The sequence below is a fragment of the Drosophila montana genome, unplaced genomic scaffold (assembly GCF_035044405.1).
Source record: "Drosophila montana isolate Dmon_TW-CO22-7 unplaced genomic scaffold, ASM3504440v1 contig_1505_1, whole genome shotgun sequence".
Classification (NCBI taxonomy): domain Eukaryota; kingdom Metazoa; phylum Arthropoda; class Insecta; order Diptera; family Drosophilidae; genus Drosophila; species Drosophila montana.
The window spans coordinates 2950749-2971505 of NW_026996452.1; the positions used below are offsets into that span (position 1 = coordinate 2950749).

The 20757-nt window shown below is 44.1% G+C and overlaps 1 protein-coding gene across 1 annotated transcript; it reads left to right on the top strand.

Moving 5' to 3' along the window:
- Nucleotides 1-20300, top strand: Dhc93AB (Dynein heavy chain at 93AB). The gene is made up of 26 exons (XM_064693807.1): nucleotides 1-760; nucleotides 1380-1532; nucleotides 1665-1876; nucleotides 2086-2327; nucleotides 2394-2676; nucleotides 2735-3000; nucleotides 4035-4486; nucleotides 4545-6124; nucleotides 6313-6585; nucleotides 7016-9004; nucleotides 9070-9782; nucleotides 10725-11077; nucleotides 11150-11973; nucleotides 12509-12870; nucleotides 12933-13089; nucleotides 13156-14505; nucleotides 14576-14745; nucleotides 14808-15305; nucleotides 15371-15881; nucleotides 15943-16113; nucleotides 16186-16502; nucleotides 16560-16974; nucleotides 17031-18032; nucleotides 18126-18274; nucleotides 19506-19638; nucleotides 19790-20300. The coding sequence occupies exons 1-26, from the start codon at nucleotides 40-42 to the stop codon at nucleotides 19949-19951; spliced, it is 13458 nt and encodes a 4485-aa protein (XP_064549877.1). The 5' UTR covers nucleotides 1-39; the 3' UTR covers nucleotides 19952-20300.
- The last annotated feature ends 457 nt before the right edge of the window (nucleotides 20301-20757 follow it).

Consider the following 20757-nt stretch of genomic DNA (forward strand, 5'->3'; position numbering starts at 1 on the left):
CTGTGTTAACAACAGCAAACAAACACCCGGGCCCCTTCGATGGAGCAGGCCTCCACCAGCGCCGAGGCAGCCGCTGCAGCCGGTGGGCCGGATCCACGTCTGGAACTGATGGGTTCGTTTGTCATCAAATCGCTTAAGCTGAAGCCAGAGAAATGGACTCGTGTCATCACGGTGGAGGAGCACAAAGGCATAATAAAAGAGTTTTTGGATCGCAGCATACCTGTCGTACTGATTATCATACTCACGCCCGCTGCGCAGCTGGTGCCCTCCACTACCTTTCCCCTGTCGCAGCTAAAGAGCAAAGGTGTCTACTTTATCAAGCGCTATGCCAAGCCGATTCCACGTGAGAATTGTGGTAACTTTATCATCTTTGGCGACCTGGCCACGCGTACAATTGACCAGCTGTCCGCACTGGTCGAGGAGGTGCTTGTGCCACTGCTCTCCAATGAGGACAACTATAGGAGCTGGCCCATTATGGTCGCTCAGGATGTGCAGAAGCATGTTCACAGTTTGAAGAGCACGGTGCATCAGGTCAAGGGTCAGGTTAGCGGTGAAACCATCTTGGCCATGCCCGTGGGCGTTGAGAAAATAGTTAAGGCCGCCAAAGAACTGACCGAAACACAACAATGCCAGTTCGACCTGTATCTGAAGAGTGCCATCGAGGGCGTGGTCATTAAGTGGGCCACACAGATACACGAGGTCATCAAGGAGAGTCCAACGAATGCCTTTGCCAATGGACAAAATCCCACACCGCACACGGGTGAGTCGTTCAGTATGGGGTCTAGTCATATGTGCATATATTTTGCTCTGAATTATTTTTGGCCTGGCTTTATTTATTATTTATTGACAAAATTCAAGTCTTGCAGTTGACGGTTGTTTTGATATATATCCTAGCAACGTGCCGGCATCGGCCAAAATTTGCATGTTTATAGCCCGCCTGACATATAGGTAAAAATGTCTTTAAAACTTGCTTTTATTATCTGCTTTGCGAATGGCGACATGCAACATTTCCGCTTGTCATAATAACAATTACTAATGGGAGCTTTTTTTTTTTTTGGGGGGAGATTTCGTTATGAGCCTTCACTTTATGTTAAATAAAGCTCAAAATCGTGTGTAGCCTAAATTTAATGCGATTTTTATGAATTCAACAGCAACTTTAATTTAAAAACAAATTGAAAAAAAATCAAAAAAATTTACGGAATATAAATATATATTTAACGAACATTTTGTAGTATTTTTAACCATGCTCCTAATTTATATTTTGCCATGTAAGATTTTCTTTAATTTTACACATTTAAATTAATTAAATTTTAGTTAAATATCTGGCCAATAAGATGCATTATTCACTTATTGTATTCGTCCATTCGTTTTCTTAACAGAATTTACATTTTGGAATAATCGGCTCAAGAATCTATCCTTTATCTATGACCAATTGCGCAACGAGCGTATACGAGCCATGGCCCTAATACTGGAGTACTCGTTGAGTGCCTATCATCCGTGCTTTCAGACACTGTTCAAAAACGTGGTTACGGGTACGAGTGCAGCCAATTTAATGGCACACAAGCATGCCAGCTGTTGAGCATTGTTGAGCTACATATATTTTGTCTGTTTTTTGCCTTTTGCATGCCGCCAAAACTGTTTTGAACTTGATTGAACAATCGCAGCACTTGCCGAGGCAAAGGATATAACGCTCTATTTGAACCCATTGAAGCGCCCGCTGCACCAAATGGAGGAAATCGATTTCGCGGAGTACAAGCCCCTGCTCATACCCTTTATGCATACGGTGTGCACGCTATGGGGCAATTCGCGCTACTATTGTCAGTCGGCGAAAATAACGGTGCTATTGCAGGAGATATGCAATTTGATTATACATCAGGTACATATGCATATAATCAATAAGTCAATCAATCAACCAGTCAGTCGGTCAATCAGATAGTCAGCCAGTTATTTCGTCAGCTAGCCAATTAGTCAGTCAATCAATCAATCAGGCAGTCTTCGAAATAGTCAGTCAGTCAGTCAAGCAGTCCATCAGTCAGTCATTGCAAACAGTTTATATTGATTATAATTTTCCCTTTTCAATTTCAGGCTAAACGTTATTTGGATCCCTCGTCTATATTTCATAGCGATATAGATGAGGCCATGCAGCGCCTGACACTCTCCATACAAATCCTAAAGTTCTTTCGGGAACTTTTTGACTTCTATAAGGAACGTTTGGCGGTCTTCTTTACGGAACCCGAAGAACGGCCACCGATTTTGTGGACTTTTCATCCAAATTCAGTGTTCAAACGCTTTAATGCTTTCCTCGAGCGTTTAACAACAATTCAGTGGTATTTAGTTTACTATTAAAACATAAATATTCTATATAGTTGCACTATAAATATGTTTTTTTATAGGTTCTTTTTCACTGTGATTGAATTCCTGAAATTAGAGAAAGTCGAAATCGGTGGACTGCGTGGACGCCAGCTGAGCACTAGGATAACCGATGTCTACGTGGAGTTCAATCAATATTTTACGGCATTTGCTTCGAAAAGTTATGATGTACTCGATCCGGATGATCATGAGTTCGATGAGGATTTTAAGGGCTTTCAAACGCGCATTCTGGAACTGGACATGAAGCTGGCTGCCATATTGTGTCAGGCATTCGATGATTGCCATAATTTAGAGAGCATTTTCAAGGTTAGTATAATTGCTGTATGGTTAAATGCAAAAATACTAAAGCTCTTTTATATCGCAGCTAATCAGCATAGTGGGCAGCGTCTTGGATCGTCCCAAAATCAAGGAGGAATTTACCCAACGCTATGCGGAAATTGTGCGCATGCTCGACGAAGAAATGACAGTCTGTGAGAATATTTATGACAAGCAAATGGAGTTAATTCGCGTTGGCGATACCCTCTATCCCGACTACAATTGTCCCTCCGTGGCAGCCTTTATACGCTGGTGCTATCAGCTGGAGACGCGTATAACAGCGCCCGTGAAAAACTTCAAGGCGCTGCAGCATGAGTAAGCCAAATTTACATTTCCAGAGGGAAACATGTCTCTATATATATAAAACTGTTTGTCCTGACTGAATGACTGACTGACTGACCGATTGATTGCTGAAATTTTCACAGTAATCACCTCATGTGATGTAGGTGCACGTTAAGACGGGGTTTTGGAAAATTCCGCCCGCAAGTGTCGAAATATCGTGAAAAACGTTTGTATCTAACTTTTTTGTTTACCATTCGATCGGCCTTAAACTCATTTTCAAAGATCTTTGTTTAAATTTATTTGAGGGGTGTTTCGCACTTTTTGGAAAATACATCCCTCCTTGGTGGCAATGGGTGTCAAAGATTTGGTCGGGGACTTTTCGTCTTCAAATTCATTTCCAAAGATCTACTTAAACAAGGAAGAGGTTCTAGTCGGAGGCTTCCGACTAGGGGATAGCCTGAACCCTCTTCTTTCAACAGGCGATAGGTATAAAATATAATACTTGATATATACATATTCGATCAGATCCTTGAGTTCATACATACGGACAGACGGACGGACAGACAGACGGACATGGCTAGATCGACTCGGCTGTTGATGCTGATCAAGAATATATATACTTCATGGGGTCTGAGATGCTTCCTTCTGCCTGTTACATACACTTGCACAAAATCATTATACCCTTTTTACCCATTTATAATGGGTTCAGGGTATAAAAATCATATAAGACGTGTTTCACACTTTTCGCAGAATCCTCGTTAGAAATGGTATTCGAAGATTTTTTGGCGAAGCTTTAAGTTGTGTCCGATTTGCTTCAAACTTATTTTCAAATTCCTACTTAAGAACTTAATGAATACGTGTTTCAGCGATCTGGGAAATTCCACCCGCAATTGTGGTAAATTGGCGGAAAACGTTTGTATGAAAGTTGTTTGTTAATCTTCCGATCAGTGTCAATTTCATTTTCAAAGCTTTTTGAGAACATTCATTTTAAACGTGCCACGGGCAACACCGGGTTATTCCTGCTAGTATGTGCATATAATATTGATGAACTCTCCCAATTTCCACAGCATAACCAATAGCGAAAAATCGTTGGAAATTGTGGAACGCTATGAGTGTTTGATGGCCAAGTTGGGTGCCTGCAAGACCCGATTCTTTGATGACTGGTCCGTGCAGCTGGCGGCACAAATTGAGGAGGATCTTAGGAGGTCGCTTATAGCACGCGATCAGCAGAGTAATTCGCTGATCCTCAACTTTAGTTCGACACTCTTCTCCATTCTGCGCGAGGTGCACTATATGCAACAAATGAAAATTGATGGCATACCCGAGATAGCCATTGAGTTTGCGGAGAAGAGCGATATTTTTCGTTCGTATACATTGAATCTGGAGAAGACAATCGATTGGTACAACAGCATACAGGAAGGCAGCTCATCGGTGGAACTCAAACTGATTGAGCCCGAGATAAAAATGATTGATGATCTGGTTGAAATTGGTGTTGAGCATCTTGTCTGGAATTCAGCAGGTGAGAGCAGTCGAGCGTTTTATCTGAATTATTTATCGAATCTTAATTTCTTTTTAAGACATCATGAGCTATCTGGAGAAGCTGCGTCAGCCTGTCGCTGCCCTGCGCAATCGCATGAACCACACCCAGGAGAATCTGCGACAGATTCGCAAAATTATGGAGGTTTGGGCCAAGCAGCCGCTTTTCGAACGTCGCGATTGCAAAAAGGATTCGGTACTGTCCATAGATGAGCGACCGGATCGCACGGCCAAGCGTTATGCTGAGATCCAGGCAGCGTCTGTGGAGATACATAAACTACTCCAGGATAATATGCTGCAGTTTGATATGTCGGAAAAGCAGAGCGATGCCGTCTGGCTGAGCTATGTGGACTTTGTGGATAACATTGTGTACGAGAATATTCTTCGCACAGTGGGCGTTAGTGTGGGCTATCTGGCGGAGAATATGGATCCTGACAATAACTATGCGCCACTTTTTGAGTCACGTCTGGAGCTGGTTGAACCGAATTTAGTATTTGTGCCCTCGCTCGAACCCGAAGATCCAATGGGCTTCAATAATATGCTCATCGAACTCATGCGTGATATCATGAAAATGGGCTCACTTATAAAGCGTCTAAAGCCGAACGAGAAACGCAACTATGTGGAGCTGATCAAGGAGAATCAGGACATTATCGATATGCGTCGCGAGATACTCAATGGCGTTGATTTGGTCATGGAAGAGGCGTCGCGTTTTTGCCGACAATTCGAGCGCTATTCGTATCTCTGGCTGGATGATCGTGAGGAGTGCATGGAGTACTTTTTGGAATATGGACGCATTTTGGATCCAGATGAAATCGAACTATTGCAAATGAATGATCCGGCTGCGCCGCCGCCACCGAAACCATGTCAGCCAACGATTGAGGCCTTTCGGGAGCAAATAGACAACTACGAATCGCTTTTTAGCGAGATCGAGGACATACCTGCATTTCAGGTATTCAGCTCCTGGTTTCAAGTGGACGTGCGACCCTTTCGACAGGCGCTGCTAAACACTGTCTGCAAGTGGGGAAACATGTTCAAGATGCATCTGGTGACCACGGTCACGTCCAGTCTCATGGATCTCAGTCAGTTCATACGCAAGGCCGATGAGGGTCTGCTCCAAACGGTGAAGGAGAAGGATTATGAGGGTCTGGTTAGCATTATGGCCTATCTGATGCAGGTCAAGGAGCGTGCCGCCAATACGGATGAAATGTTTGAGCCGCTGCAGGAGACCATACAGCTGCTGAAATACTACGACATGGATATACCCGAGGAGGTGAATGTTCTGCTGCAGGAGCTGCCCGAACAGTGGGCCAACACCAAGAAGATAGCCACAACTGTCAAACAGCAGGTGTCTCCACTGCAAGCCACCGAGGTGGTCAGCATCAGGAATAAGATAACGCTCTTCGAGGCGCACATCCAGCTATTCCGGGAGGTGTTCAAGCAATACGATTTCTTTCGCTTCGACTGTTACAAGCCATATTTGCTAATGGATCGCATCAATGATGACATGTTTCTCTGCGAGCGGGAAATGGGCGAGATACAAAAATCGGGCAGTCTCTTCGAAGTGAATATACCGGAATTTAAGGTGCTCAAACAATGCCGCAAGGAGCTGCGCATGCTCAAGGTATCTACTGACAAATATATGTTAATCGGTTTTTGCATGTTTTCTATAATCAATTTACCAAATTCTTATCCTATGTACTGCATGCTACATGTGGAGTTTTTTACTAGCTATCAACCATGACTATATACAATATCACTTAACTTTCCCATACTAAATACAAGACTAATAATTATGTTCATTAATCACAGCAACTCTGGGATTATGTGAATATTGTGCAAACGAGCATTGAGGATTGGAAGACAACGCCCTGGCGTAAAGTCGATGTGGAGAATATGGATATTGAGTGCAAAAAATTTGCAAAGGATATTCGATTATTGGACAAGGAAATGCGCGTCTGGGATACATTTATAAATCTCGAGTCGACGGTGAAGAATATGTTAACCTCGCTCCGTGCCGTTGGAGAACTACAAAATCCAGCGATACGCGAGCGTCACTGGAATCAGCTGATGAACTCGACCAAGGTCTATTTTTGTGTTTATATCTCTTTTTTTCTTATTCAAAGTTCTCTTACAATTTGGCATATTGTAAATAATTTTTTTGCAAATTCTTTCTTAATCCCAGCACCAGAGCTGCAAGTAGCTCGTTTTGTATAGCAAAAAAAAAAAAACAAAAACAACCGTTTATAAAAAATGAAATTTTCTTTTTTTAAGCCCAACTTGAGTTGAAAGAGGCCCGTGTATATAACATATATGTATATATAGTTGTGCCTCGACTGTACAGTTTCTTGTAAATACCATTTCATTCCAGAGTCTGGCCGCCTTGCCCAAGGAAGTGACCGTAAGTGTTTTGCATGTTGTACAGAAATTCAAGTAGCGAACGTAGTTAACCACAACCATCTCAATTTGGTATATAGAAATTGGTATTAATATACATATAAATATATTCGCACAGGTGAAATTCATAATGGATCATGAGACAACACTTGCCGAGCTGTTGGGCTTAAATCTGCACGAATGCGAGGAGGAGGTGAAGAATATTGTGGATAAAGCTGTTAAGGAAATGTCGATGGAGAAGATATTGAGAGATCTGAATTCGACATGGTCGGCCATGGAATTCGATAATGAGCTGCATCCGCGCACTGGCTGTAAACTCCTTAAGGCATCGGAAGAACTCATAGAGACGCTCGAGGAGAATCAGGTGTGCCTACAAAATTTAATAACATCCAAGTACATCGCCCATTTCCTGGATGAAGTTTCAACTTGGCAAAATAAATTAATGATTGCCGATCAAGTGATAACCGTTTGGTTTGAGGTGCAACGCACTTGGACCCATCTTGAGAGTATCTTCATGAGTTCGGAAGATATACGCAAACAGCTGCCGGTCGATTCGGTACGTTTCGATAATATCGATGCCGAATTTCGTATACTGATGGATGAGATGTCGCTCTCATCAAATGTGGTGGCATCAACGAATCGAGCTGGCCTGATCGAACGTCTCGAGCATTTGCAAAAGGAGCTAACGCTATGCGAAAAGGCGCTGGCAGAGTATTTGGAAACAAAACGTTTGGCTTTTCCTCGTTTCTATTTTGTATCATCGGCCGATCTACTCGATGTCCTTAGCAATGGCATTCAGCCCGATATGGTCACCAAACATCTGACCAAACTATTCGATTCGATTGCACGGCTCAAGTTCAATCGCGATGCGGCCAATGAAATAGAGACAGCTTCTGGCATGTATGCCAAGGATGGTGAATATGTGGAGTTCAATGAGTTGGCCAGCATTCGTGGCCCGGTTGAGGTGTGGCTGAATCGTATACAAGCGGCAATGCGTGCCTCGCTCCGACATTATATAACGGAAGCTGTTGTCGCTTATGAGGAAAAGCAGCGTGAACAATGGTTATTCGATTATCCTGCCCAGGTATCGCTATGCGGCTCACAGATCTGGTGGTCCACCGAGGTGAACATCGCGTTTAGCCGCCTGGAGGAGGGCTATGATAATGCCATCAAGGATTATTATAAAAAACAAATCTCACAACTCAGTTTACTCATAACACTGCTGCTCGGCGAGCTGACCAAGGGGGATCGTCAGAAAATCATGACGATATGCACCATTGATGTGCATTCAAGAGATGTGGTCGCTAAGATGATTCAGGCCAAATTGGATTCAGGCTCGGCTTTTATGTGGCAATCGCAGTTGCGGCATCGTTTCGATGATGTCGAAAAGGATTGCTTTGCCAATATTTGCGATGCTGAGTTCCAGTATTGTCACGAATACTTAGGCAATACACCACGCCTGGTCATCACGCCGCTCACAGATCGCTGCTACATAACACTCACACAGAGCTTGCACTTGGTAATGGGCGGCGGCCCAGCCGGCCCGGCCGGTACAGGTAAAACGGAGACAACCAAAGATCTTGGACGCGCCATTGGCATCATGGTCTATGTATTTAACTGCTCCGAGCAGATGGACTATCAATCCTGTGGCAATATTTACAAGGGTCTTGCCCAAACTGGCGCCTGGGGTTGTTTTGATGAGTTCAATAGGATTACGGTGGAGGTGCTCTCCGTTGTCGCAGTCCAGGTGAAGTCCGTACAGGATGCGATACGTGACAAAAAGGATAAGTTCAATTTTATGGGCGAGATTATTAGCTGTGTGCCCACGGTGGGCATATTTATAACCATGAATCCCGGCTATGCCGGACGCACAGAGCTGCCGGAGAATCTGAAAGCACTGTTTCGACCCTGCGCCATGGTCGTACCGGATTTCGAGCTCATCTGCGAGATTATGCTGGTCGCCGAGGGATTTCAGGATGCGCGCGTCCTGGCGCGTAAATTCATCACGCTCTACACGCTCTGCAAGGAGCTGCTCTCCAAGCAGGATCACTACGATTGGGGCTTGCGTGCCATCAAATCGGTGCTGGTGGTGGCCGGTTCGCTTAAGGTGGGTGCACTGCATCCGAACACGTTTGTATACAAACTAAACTAAACGGAAACTTCTGCTTGCAGCGCGGCGATCCCGGCCGGCCGGAGGAGGAGGTGCTGATGCGCGCCCTGCGCGATTTTAATATACCGAAAATCGTAACAGACGATATGCCCGTGTTCATGGGGCTCATCAGCGATCTGTTTCCCGCTTTGGATGTGCCACGCAAACGTGATCAGGACTTTGAACGCACCGTAAAACAAGCTGCCTCCGATTTGCTACTACAACCGGAAGATAATTTTATATTAAAAGTAGTACAACTGGAGGAACTGTTGGAGGTACGTCATTCTGTATTCATTGTTGGCAATGCGGGCACTGGGAAAACCCAAGTGTGGAAGACGCTGCTGCGCACCTATCAGAACATTAAACGGAAGCCCATATTCAATGACTTGAATCCGAAAGCGGTGACCAATGATGAACTTTTCGGCATCATCAACCCGGCGACACGCGAATGGAAGGATGGTCTGTTCTCAGTTCTAATGCGGGATCAGGCAAACATAACGGCTGATCAACCCAAATGGATTGTGCTCGATGGTGATATCGATCCCATGTGGATCGAGAGCTTAAATACCGTTATGGATGATAACAAAGTCCTGACTTTGGCCAGCAATGAGCGCATTGCGTTGACACCTTCGATGCGTTTGCTCTTTGAGATCTCCAATCTGAGAACAGCGACACCGGCGACCGTATCCAGAGCTGGCATCTTGTATATAAATCCACAGGACTTGGGTTGGAATCCGTAAGTACCGAAATTTCTATCAAAATTTATAGTATAAATCAGCTTGTGTTGATTGACCGACTGTCTGATAGTTCATTTTTCATGATTAATGACAGCCACAAGCTTGGAATACGGTTGGAGGACTTTTCATGCTAGCTGATTGAATGATTGATTGGTTGATAAGTGAATGACTAAGTGATTGACTGACTGCCAGATTGATTGAACTATCTGTTTAACTGAGTGATTAGCTGATTGAGGGGCTGACTGAATGACTGCTCGACTGGTTGTCCGACTAAATAACTTACTAATGAATTGATTAATTAATAACCGACTCTTCGTGCAAGCAGATTGAATGATTGATTGACTGAATGACTAAGTGATTCAACAAACTGTTTAATTGAACGATTAACTGATTGACTGACTGAATGACTGATCGACTGACTGTCCGACTAAATGACTAACTCGACTCTTCGTGCAAGCAGATTAAATGATTGATTGACTGAATGACTAAGTGATTCAACAAACTGTTTAATTGAACGATTAACTGATTGACTGACTGACTGAATGACTGATTGACTGACTGAGTGACTGACTGATCGACTGACTGTCCGACTAAATGACTTACTAAATAATTAATAAATTAAATACCGACTCTTTGTTCAAGCAGATTGAATGATTGATGAGTGAATGACTCAGTGATCAGTCAGTCAGACTGATTGATTGAACAGCTGTTTGACTAACTGTTTAATTGGGCGATTAACTGATTGACTGACTGACCGCTTGATTGAACGGCTGTTTGACTAACTGACTGACTGACTGACTGACTGACTGACTGAATGACTGATCCACTGACTGCGCGACTAAATGACTAAATAGTTAATTAATTAATTACCGACTGATTGAGTACTAATCCCAGCTACTATATTCGAGAATTTCACATTGTTTGATATAACTCTCTTGCAGCTATGTGACCAGTTGGGTTGAAACGCGCAAAATTCCAGCCGAAAAGTCCAATTTGGTCATGTTATTCGATAAGTACATACCGCCCTCATTGGAGACGATACGCGTGCGATTTAAAAAGATCACGCCTGTCGCTGAAATGGCTCACATACAAATGCTGTGCCATCTACTAAACTGTTTTCTAATCCCAGCGAATACGCCGGCCGATTGTCCAAAAGAGTGGCACGAGCTGTATTTTGTTTTTGCCTGCATTTGGGCATTCGGTTCGGCCATGTTCCAGGATCAAGCCATTGACTATCGCGTGGAGTTCAGCAAATGGTGGGTAAATGAGTTCAAAACTGTTAAGTTTCCAGCGGGTGAGTACCAAAATTCCTCGATTCATCTCGATTCAGAATAAAACCCCTAACAAATCGCATTCTAAATCAAAGGTGGAACAGTTTTCGATTACTTTTTGGATAGCGAGACGAAAACTTTTATGCCCTGGACCGAGAAGATAACGAAGTTTGAGCTGGATTCAGATTTGCCATTGCAAGCTGTGCTCGTGCACACCTCCGAGTCAATACGATTGCGTTATTTTCTGGATCTACTGATGGATAAGAAGCACCCGGTGATGCTGGTGGGCAATGCCGGTTGCGGCAAGACCGTACTGGTCAATGAGAAGCTTCAATCGCTATCTGAGAATTACGCTGTCACCACAATACCATTCAATTTCTATACCACGTCCGAAATGTTGCAAAAGATACTCGAGAAACCGCTGGAGAAGAAAGCGGGTCGCAACTACGGACCGCCTGGCAACAAGACCTTGATCTACTTTGTTGACGACATCAATATGCCCGAGGTGGACTGCTATGGAACGGTTCAGCCGCACACGCTAATGCGACAGCATCTGGATTACGGGCATTGGTACGATCGCAATAAGCTGACCCTCAAGGATATACACAATTGCCAGTATGTCGCCTGCATGAATCCCACCTCGGGCAGCTTCACCATCAATCCGCGTCTGCAGCGACACTTCTGCGTGCTGGCCGTCAGCTTTCCCGGCGCCGACTCCATCACGCACATGTACTCGGCGATATTATCGCAACATTTTGCCAATGCCGAGCAAAAGTTTATGCCCATCGTTACACGGATGACGCCCAACATTGTGGCGGCAACAATTGCGCTGCACAACAAGTGTCTGCAGGTGTTTCTACCTACGGCCATCAAATCTCACTATATCTTCAATCTGAGAGATATCAGCAATGTTTTTCAAGTGAGTATTGGATAAACTGGGGCTCACATTCGACTATATTTCAACTTGGCGCTCTTCGGTCATATATATTATATAATTTTGTCGTGTAATGTGTAACGCATAGAAGGAGACATCTCCGGCCCCATAAAGCATATATATTTTTGATCAGTATCAGCTGCCGAGTTGATATAACCATATCCGTTTGTCCGTCTGTCTGTTTCTATGCGAACTAGTCTCTCAGTTTTAAAGCTATCTTTAGGAAACTTTGCAGAAGTGCCTCTTTCTGGATCGGACCACTATATCATATAGCTGTCATAGGAACGATAGGTCGAAACTTAAGTTGTTGTGTGGTTAATTTTTTTGATTTTTAAGATATCTTGACCAAACTTGGCATTAACTATTTTCCCTGTGTTTCCAAGATACTGGCAAAGCACAACGGGCATTATGAAAAGGTTGGGCCTGCAAGGGTATTAAATCTTCGGCGTGCCGAAGATAGCCCTTCTTTCTCGTTTTTACTTATATTTATTTGACTTATTTTTAATTTTTGTTCTTGCAGGGTCTCCTATTTAGCTCGACGGACTGTTTAACGAGCTCCACAGATCTTATACGCTTGTGGCAACATGAGACACAGCGTGTGTACTCGGATAAGCTGATCGATGATAAGGATATTGATAGCTTTACCAAAATGCAGCATGACATTGTCAAGAAGTCGTTCGAAGAAATTGACGAATCCGTGATATTCGACAAGCCGAATATTTACTGTCATTTCGCTGGAGGAATTGGTGATCCTAAGTACATGCCCATCAAGGGTTGGCCTGAGCTTCACAAACTCCTTCAGGAAGCAATGTCATCGTATAATGATCTGGTCGCTGCCATGAATCTGGTGTTATTCGAAGATGCGATGATGCATGTGTGCAGGTAACCCAATCCCCCTCTTCTCTGCGTTGTTGCTTTAATTAATTGTTGCTTGCTTCTTTCAGAATTAATCGCATATTAGAATCGCCGCGTGGCAGCGCTCTATTGGTTGGTGTTGGTGGCAGTGGCAAACAATCTCTAGCGCGATTGGCAGCATTCATATCCAGCTTGGAGGTCGTGCAGATACAGCTGAAGAAGGGCTATGGGGTCAACGATTTAAAGGTCAGTTGGCATGCTGGAGTCAGTGAAATAAGCCATTAGTCTAACATCTTTTTAAAATGCACGCAGAGCGAGTTTTCCGGTTTGTATTTGAAGGCTGGCTTGAAAAACGTTAGCATCATGTTCTTAATGACGGATGCCCAGATACCTAGCGAGGATTTTCTTGTCTTAATCAACGATTTGTTAGCCACTGGCGAGATTCCAGATCTATTTCCGGATGACGAAATCGAGAATATAATCGCTGGTGTGCGTAATGAGGTCAAAGGTGCGGGACTGGTTGATACACGTGAAAACTGCTGGAAATTCTTCATCGATCGTGTGCGCAAACAATTGAAGATAGTTCTGTGTTTTTCACCAGTGGGCTCAACATTGCGTGTTCGGTCGAGAAAATTCCCGGCCATCATCAATGCAACATCCATCAATTGGTTCCACGAATGGCCTCAGGAGGCACTCATATCGGTTGCCATGAATTTTCTGGCACAAAACAAAGTGCTGCCAGATAATCATCGCGACTCTGTGGCCAAGTTCATGGCCTATGTACACACGTCGGTCAATTCGACGTCCAAGGTTTATTTACAGAACGAACGTCGATATAACTATACCACACCCAAGAGCTATCTCGAGCAGATTAATCTCTATCTGAAGCTACTCAATCACAAGCACAACGATTTACAGAGCAAGATCGAGCGTCTGGAGAATGGACTGGAGAAGCTGCGCTCCACGGCGGTGCAGGTGGCGGATCTGAAGGTCAAACTGGCCGTGCAGGAGGTGGAGCTAAAAGAGAAGAACGATGCAGCCGATGCTTTGATCGAAATTGTTGGCATTGAAACGGAAAAAGTGCAAACGGAAAAAGCCGTCGCCGATGAGGAGGAAATGAAGGTTGCTTTGATAGCCGACGAAGTAAGCAAAAAGCAGCGCGATTGCGAGGAGGATTTGCTCAAAGCTGAGCCCGCCCTATCGGCCGCCCAAGAGGCGCTGAACACACTGAACAAGGCCAACTTGACGGAACTGAAGAGCTTTGGTTCTCCACCGGGCGCGGTTACCAATGTAACAGCTGCGGTCATGGTGCTATTAGCCCCTGGTGGCAAACTGCCCAAGGATCGCTCCTGGAAGGCGGCCAAAATTTCCATGGCCAAAGTGGATGCCTTTTTGGACGCGCTGATTAACTATGACAAGGAGAATATACATCCGGAAATTATTAAAGCCATTCAACCCTATCTAAAGGATCCCGAATTTGAGCCTGAATTTGTACGCTCCAAATCTGGCGCTGCCGCGGGTCTCTGTGCCTGGGTCATTAACATTATAAAGTTCTATGAGGTCTACTGCGATGTGGAGCCGAAGCGAAAGGCTCTGGCTGCTGCCAATGCAGAGCTGGCAGCTGCACAGGACAAGCTGGCGGGCATAAAACGCAAAGTGGCGGTAGGTTGCTTCAATGTTGTAAAGAAAATGTAGATGGCTTTTTCTATAATAAGCTTTCCATTTTACACAGAGTCTGGAGGAGCAGCTGGCCAACCTAACGGCGGACTTCGAGCAGGCCATTGCGGACAAATTGCGTTGTCAACAAGAAGCGGATGCCACACAGGCAACCATTGCGCTGGCCAATCGCCTGGTCGGCGGTCTGGCCAGTGAGAATGTGCGCTGGGCGGAGGCTGTCAATAAGTAAATACCAATTAGCTACTCCCAATCAGAGCCGAGTAATCGAATAACTATAACTCCAACAGCTTCGTCAAACAGGGCATTACATTGCCCGGCGATATACTGCTCATAACCGCCTTCATTTCCTATGTCGGCTGTTTTACGAAAGGTTTTCGCATTGATCTAATGCAGAAGATGTGGACACCCTTCCTCAAGAGCATTGATCCGCCCATACCCATTACCGAAAATCTCGATCCGCTGTCGCTGCTCACCGATGACACGACCATTGCCGTCTGGACAAACGAGGGCCTGCCCAGTGATCGCATGTCCATTGAGAATGCTACAATATTATCGAACTCGGATCGCTGGCCGCTCATGATAGATCCTCAGCTGCAGGGCGTCAAGTGGATAAGGCAGAAATATGGCGAGGAGCTGACGGTCATACGGCTGGGTCAACGCAACTATTTGGATATTATCGAGAAATCCATTAATACCGGCATCACGGTGTTGATCGAAAATATTGATGAGAATCTAGATCCCGTTTTGGACTCTCTGCTCGGACGCAATCTGATCAAGAAGGGCAAGTGAGTTGATCAGCTGCTGCTTTATATATCCCAGTGCTCTAAAAACCTATTTTATTTTCGTGCAGAGCTATCAAAATTGGCGACAAGGAGATCGAGTACAATTCCACATTCCGTTTGATCCTGCACACGAAACTAGCTAATCCGCACTATAAGCCGGAGATGCAAGCACAGACCACACTTATTAATTTCACTGTAACACGCGATGGCTTGGAGGATCAGCTGCTGGCGGAAGTTGTCAAGGCTGAGCGCCCGGATTTGGAGGATCTGAAAGCTGAGCTAACCAAGCAACAGAATGATTTTAAGATAATGTTAAAGAAACTGGAGGATGATCTGCTCTCGCGTCTGTCATCAGCGGGTGAGAATATTTTAGGTGATACCGCATTGGTCGAGAATCTGGAGACAACCAAAAGCACTGCCTCGGATATTGAGGAGAAGGTGGCTGAAGCGAAAATCACATCCAAGGAAATTGATAAGGCTCGAGAATACTACAGACCAGCGGCAGCCCGAGCTAGTCTTTTATACTTTATACTCAACGAATTGAACACAATTAATCCCATCTATCAGTTTTCACTGAAGGTGAGTTTTTAAGTTTCAGCAAATAGATAAATTCCTGAATCAATACTCTCTTCTCCCGCAGGCTTTTAGCGTAGTGTTCCAAAAGGCCATAGCCAAGGCTGAACCGAGCGAAACTTTGGATTTGCGTGTCTCAAATCTGATCGATTGCATTACGTATTCGGTCTTTCAGTATACTTCGCGTGGTCTTTTCGAATGCGACAAGCTCATCTTTGCCTCGCAAATGACTTTTCAGGTATGTATGTTGAATCCAGTTGGAATACAAGCAATTCCCTTTATTCGTTTATTTATATTTATTTTCTCATAGATACTGCTGATGAACGAGGAGGTCTCATCCGCGGAACTGGACTTCCTACTCCGCTTCCCGATCAAGCCACATGTGACAAGTCCTGTGGATTTTTTGAGTAATCAATCGTGGGGCGGAATTTGCAGTCTAGCGTCCAAAGATGAGTTTCGCAACTTGGATCGGGACATTGAGACATCATCGAAACGCTGGAAGAAGCTCGTCGAATCGGAGCTGCCGGAGAAGGAGAAATTCCCGCAAGAATGGAAGAATAAAACCGCGCTGCAACGCCTCTGCATGATCAGAGCCCTAAGACCCGATCGGATGACCTATGCCTTAGCGTGAGTATCTAATCGAATAATGTAGAAAACATACAATTAAAGCTCTATTTTTTACAGCGACTTTATTGAGGAGAAACTCGGCCCGAAATATGTGGAGAGTCGCGCGATGGAATTTGCCAAGTCCTACGAGGAGGCTAGTCCGTCCACGCCCATATTTTTTATACTGTCGCCGGGCGTGAATCCCTTAAAAGATGTCGAAGCTTTGGGCAAACAAATGGGCTTCTCCATGGATCTGGGCAACTTTCACAATGTGTCTCTGGGTCAGGGCCAGGAATCGATTGCGGAGACAGCAATGGATACGGCCGCCAAAAGTGGACATTGGGTTGTCCTGCAGAATATACACTTGGTGCGCAAGTGGCTGCCCATGCTGGAGAAGAAGTTGGAACACTATGCCGAAGGGTCACATCCGGATTATCGTATGTTCCTTAGCGCAGAGCCAGCGTCCACGCCGTCGGCACATATTATACCACAGGTGAATGCTCGGTTTCCCTTCAATTTAGTCTTTTATAATCCCTTCATCTTTTGTAGGGCATCTTGGAGTCGTCCATAAAGATCACCAATGAGCCGCCAACGGGCATGTTGGCCAATCTGCATAAGGCTTTGGACAATTTCACGCAGGAAACCCTCGAGATGTCCGGCAAGGAGGCAGAATTTAAGGCCATACTATTCTCCCTGTGCTATTTTCACGCTGTCGTTGCCGAACGACGCAAATTTGGTCCACAGGGCTGGAACAAGATCTATCCTTTCAATGTGGGCGACTTGAACATCAGCGTCTCGGTGCTGTATAACTATTTGGAGGCCAATGCCAAGGTGCCTTGGGAGGATTTGCGTTATCTATTCGGTGAGATTATGTACGGTGGGCACATAACCGATGATTGGGACAGACGCCTGTGCATAACCTATTTGGAGGAGTACATGCAACCGGACCTGGTCGATGGGGAGCTATTCTTGGCGCCTTCGTTTCCCGCACCGCCCAACACAGACTATCTGGGCTATCACACCTATGTGGATGAAATGATGCCAGCCGAGTCGCCATATCTATATGGCCTGCATCCTAATGCAGAAGTGGGATTTCTTACGACGCGAGCGGAGAATATTTTTCGCACCGTTTTCGAAATGCAGCCACGGGATGCGGGCGCCGGCAGCGGTGCGACAGTTACACGCGAGGACAAGGTCAAGCAAATTGTGGATGAGATCATAGAGAAGCTGCCGGAGGAGTTCAATATGGTGGAGATCATGAATAAAGTGGAGGAACGTACGCCCTACGTGATTGTGGCCTTTCAGGAATGCGAACGCATGAATTTTCTGACCAGCGAAATGAAACGCAGCTTGAAGGAGCTCGACCTGGGCTTAAAGGGTGAATTGACCATCACATCGGACATGGAGGTGCTGGAGAATTCATTGTTTCTGGATCAAGTGCCGCCAATATGGACGCAACGTGCCTATCCCTCGCTGCTGGGTCTCAACAATTGGTTCATCGATTTGTGTCTGCGTTTGCGAGAGCTGGAAACATGGTCCACCGATTTTGTGGTATGTGTTGCAGCCAACCCGACCAACCAGTTTGCAAATATTTATGGTCTTTTTTTTTTTTTGTTTTTGTTTGTTGGTTGGTTGTTGTTGCAGCTACCCTCCTGCGTCTGGCTGGCGGGCTTCTTTAATCCCCAATCGCTGCTAACGGCCATCATGCAGAGCACGGCGCGTCGCAACGAGCTGCCGCTGGACAAGATGTGCCTGCAGTGTGACGTGACCAAGAAGCAGAAGGAGGAATTTACGTAAGTGGCATTTACGTCGACAAACGCGCACACTACTTTATTAAAACGCAATTTTAATTGACTTTAAAGCTGACCCCTGCCACACGAAAAATATGTGTAGACCTGCGACTGATTTTTCAACCATTGTCTGGCTGCTGATTGTGATGCGGCAGACAGAGAGAACAATATTATTGCCATATAAATATATCATATTGCATATGTATATTATTCATCATTCCTAAAACATATTGATGCATTTCATATACTACAAAAAAGGCTATAACTAGCTGTAATGTAGCTAAATGCTCATTACTGACAACCCAATTAGGTGACACACACACACACACACACACACATATAGTCACATATTGTACTAATCATCATTAGAGAGGAGCTCGTGCTATCGACAACATAATGAAGTATGTTGCGATAGAATCGTGTTAAGTTCGTGTCTAGTTCGCGCTGGGTCGTGATTGGCCATGGTAAAGTTGTGTTAGGTACTGCTAAAAAGTTAAGTAATGCTTAGGTGTTTATAAATTGTGTTAGCTTCGGATTTAGTTTAGTCGTGCTTAGACATAGTGTGATGTTTAGATCTTCATAATTCGTGTGCGGTTTTGTTAAGGTCGTTATATGTCGTGCTTAGTCGTGTTAGGTTTCTAATAAGTCCTGTAAGAGGCAAATATTATTGCTGAGCAGCCAAACAGAGATTCTTAAACCAGATTTAACACTAACACATCCTGTTAGGTTTTCACACACACGAGAACACGACACGAGCCCAGCTCTAAGCGTCATATCAACTAGCTATGTAAATGTACATGACTTGCGTCAATGCTTCCATACAAAAGATAGTGTAAACAGCGGCTCATCCGCAGCGGAGAGCGGCCAACGGCTTCAAGCTGTGTCTAATAATAGCCGCAATGCTATTTCATGAGAGCTAATTTTAAAACAGCACATTAATACATACGAACAAATGTTTATAAATAGCAATTATTAATGGCATGTAATTAACAATTGTCTATTTGTCGATTGTCGTTTGTCGATTCTTGATTCTTGATTCTTCTTACCCGATTGCTTATTAAGTGGCGCCCAGTTTCTCGCATTATGGATTTGGCGTCACTTTAAGGCAAACAATAGCCCCGACCCAGACACAGACTCAGACGCCCCACTAATTAATTGCCAACAGCTTAGAGAACAATCCAAGTATATTTGTTGATATTATATCAGTTGCAAATCTTTGTGATTATAATTATAGAACGGCACCGCGGGACGGCTGCTGTGTGCATGGCATCTATATGGAGGGCGCCAGATGGGATATACAGCAGGGCATTATTATGGAATCACGTCTCAAAGAACTTTATCCGCCAATGCCAGTGATCAATATTCGAGTAAGTTTCAAATGCAAATTGCCCAAAGTGAATTTCAATGAAATGAAATGAATCAACTTTGAATTTGGAACGGATCTGTGGCGTCTAAAAAGCGGCGCATGTTCGAATAAATCAAAATCTTATTTCTCGATCGTTTCTTTATACAACGCAGGCAATTACCCAAGACAAGCAGGACTTGAGGAACATGTACGAATGCCCCGTTTATAAGACACGCACCCGCGGTCCAACCTATGTGTGGACCTTTAACCTGAAGACCAAAGATAAGCCAGGCAAATGGACACTGGCGGGCGTTGCTCTACTTCTCCAGACTTAAGATCATTGACAGTCTTTGAGAAAATTATTTAATTATTGAGAATCTAATTGTATTTTATTAATGTTGAGTAGCATATCAAATTTTATTCTTCCATCTAGTCAAACTTTTTCAACAGAAATTTAGTAGTATCTTAAATTATTAACATTTTATGAACTTGATAGTTTTTTTTTTGGAAATTCCACGCTTTCTTAACTCTAAGCACATTGTTTTTCGAATAAACATCACCTTCTGGTAGATATGCCTTAGGCGCACCAGCATAAAACCCAAAAAAAAAGAAGAAATGTTGTACTACTCTAAATGGGGTATCTTGGGTTTTTTGGGCGATACTTAATGCCACCAAAAATAATATCAAATATTAATTGGTCTTAAAATGCATATAAACAAATATGTTTATTGTTTACTTTTCAATACGGAACGTGTAAAAAAATCCCAAGAAAAACCACAAAACACATTCAATGTTTATAGAACGCGAACCTTGTGCGATTAGTCAGAGTATTTTGATAGTACATAAAATGAAACGAATCTCTTGAATGAGTTCTGAGATAATCGTGTCTAAATACTTGTTAGCGTATAAGCAAACTGATAAGCCAAAAAGGAAAAAAAAAAAAACAGTTGTACAGACGCACAAAAATGTGAATCTAAATCAAAAGTCAAATGCGTCGCGCTTTCATAAATAACGATCTGCACAAACAAATACACAAATATTGCCAAAATATTTGAGCATCAAAGGAAACTCATAGACGACGCTGATGCTGCGAGTGGACTGAACTCGTGGCCGTCGCAAAAAAAAAGAGGAGATATATACA